Source organism: Penaeus japonicus, unplaced genomic scaffold (genome assembly GCF_977035675.1).
Source record: "Penaeus japonicus unplaced genomic scaffold, GWHDUDI00000001_assembly GWHDUDI00000024, whole genome shotgun sequence".
Lineage (NCBI taxonomy): Eukaryota > Metazoa > Arthropoda > Malacostraca > Decapoda > Penaeidae > Penaeus > Penaeus japonicus.
In genome coordinates this window covers 25,726,301-25,728,075 of record NW_028234426.1, presented here as the reverse complement: position 1 = coordinate 25,728,075, position 1,775 = coordinate 25,726,301, and the positions used below count along the sequence as shown (strand labels likewise).

Here is a 1,775-nt window from a genome sequence, read left to right as displayed (position 1 = left end):
CGCCATATTTAAATTGATAGCGGTAAACATATTTATGACAACAGGAAGGCGGGGATCAGTGGTTCGAAGCTCACTCGATACCCCGGCGACGTGTTTATGACTATTGTAGGATATTGAGAGAGAACAATGGCTTTTGTCACAGCTAGTAAAAAAGACTTTATCGGTCTGGATTTTGAGGATTAGTTGCTAAAGACCACAAAGAATTGCCGTGGTAATATGCATATCATATCGTATATACGTTTGTGAAGAATGATATATATATATATATATATAAAAATTATAAACCAGAAAAAGCTCTGGTATATAAACGGTCTCTGGAGATGTTGAGCGAGGGTTTATCAAGCCGGTTGTTAGAACTCAACGTCTCGTGTGATTTGCAGTGAAGGTGAAGAGCTGTGACTTTGTTGTTTATACAGGAAAGACTTTTAATGATTCTTATTTGTTTAGTTTGATGTTGTTTCGTCTTCTGTAGGTTTCTATGTTTTATTTTATTTATTTATTTTTTTTTCGTTCTTTCTTTCCATCTTTTTAAGTGATTGATGGAAGGAGTTTAATATTTCGAAGGAGTTCTTTTAGAGACTCAAGACATATTTTCGTGTAGTTTAAAACCTGTGATTTTCATCTAGGTTTTATTATATTCAATGCCTGTGTAAAAAAAGGTAATATACGTATTTGCAGAAAAGTATAATGTAATATTCTGTCGCATATCACGGCCTTTCTAGCCAGAGGTTATGATCGTTTTGGCCAGCTAGAATTTAATATGCATCTATCCATATAATCTATCTATCTATCTATCTATCAATATATATATATATATATATATATATATATATATATATATGTGTGTGTGTGTGTGTGTGTGTGTGTGTGTGTGTGTGTGTGTGTGTGTGTGTGTGTGTGTGTGTGTGTGTGTGTGTGTGTGTGTGCGTGTGTGTATGTAGGTATGTATGTATGTATGTATATAAACTTGATAAACATGTGCGCATACACCATCAATATTGACCTCACAGTCGACAGTCAACAATGGCACGGCGGGTGAGCATGGCGTTGGCGGCTCTGCTGGCGGCGACGACGACGCTGGCAACGCTGACGCAGGTCGCGAGGGCCACGCACGCGAGTGTGTCCCTCGCCAGCAACGGCTACGAAGGGACCGTCGTGGCCATTTCGCCGTCGGTGGACGAGATTTACGCCAATGACGTCATCGATTCCATCAAGGTTTGTGTAGGGGTTAGAGGGAGGGTAAGGAGAGGAGAGAGAGAGTGGAGAAAGAGAGAGAGAAAGAGGGAGGGTAAGGAGAGGAGAGAGAGAGTGGAGAAAGAGAGAGAGAAAGAGGGAGGGTGAGAGGGTGAGAGAGGAAGAGAGAGAGAGAGAGAGAGAGAGAGAGAGAGAGAGAGAGAGAACGAAAGCGCCAAGATAGACATATAGACAGATAAAGAGAGAAAGAGAGAGAGAGAGAGAGAGAGAGAGAGAGAGAGAGAAGAGAGAGGAGAGAGAGGGAAGAGAAATAGAGAGAGAGAGAGAAAGAGAGAGAGGGAGAGACAGAGAGAGAGAGAGAGAAAGAAAGAATATGCAAATCAGAAACACAAATACAAAGGGAAAAGGGGGAAGGAGGAGATGACATACAGACAGACACACAAACACAAAAAAGGGAAACAAATAGAGTCAATAAAAAAAAATGTAAAACAAATATACAAACAAAAAGCAAACCCAAAGACACACCCCTCAGCCCTCCCCCTTCCCCCTTCCTCACCCCACCCCTATCCCCACCCCCTACC

The 1,775-nt window shown here is 41.4% G+C and overlaps 1 protein-coding gene across 1 annotated transcript in view; it reads left to right on the top strand.

The window, feature by feature from the left end:
- The first annotated feature begins 256 nt into the window (after positions 1 to 256).
- The window catches only part of LOC122261375 (calcium-activated chloride channel regulator 4A), a 20,340-nt gene continuing 18,821 nt past the window's right edge, over positions 257 to 1,775 (top strand). The window contains exons 1-2 of the mRNA XM_086551160.1: positions 257 to 385; positions 1,011 to 1,215. Coding sequence (XP_086407286.1) covers positions 1,024 to 1,215 — 192 coding nt within the window. The 5' untranslated portion in view covers positions 257 to 385; positions 1,011 to 1,023. The remainder of the gene's footprint in view (positions 386 to 1,010; positions 1,216 to 1,775) is intronic.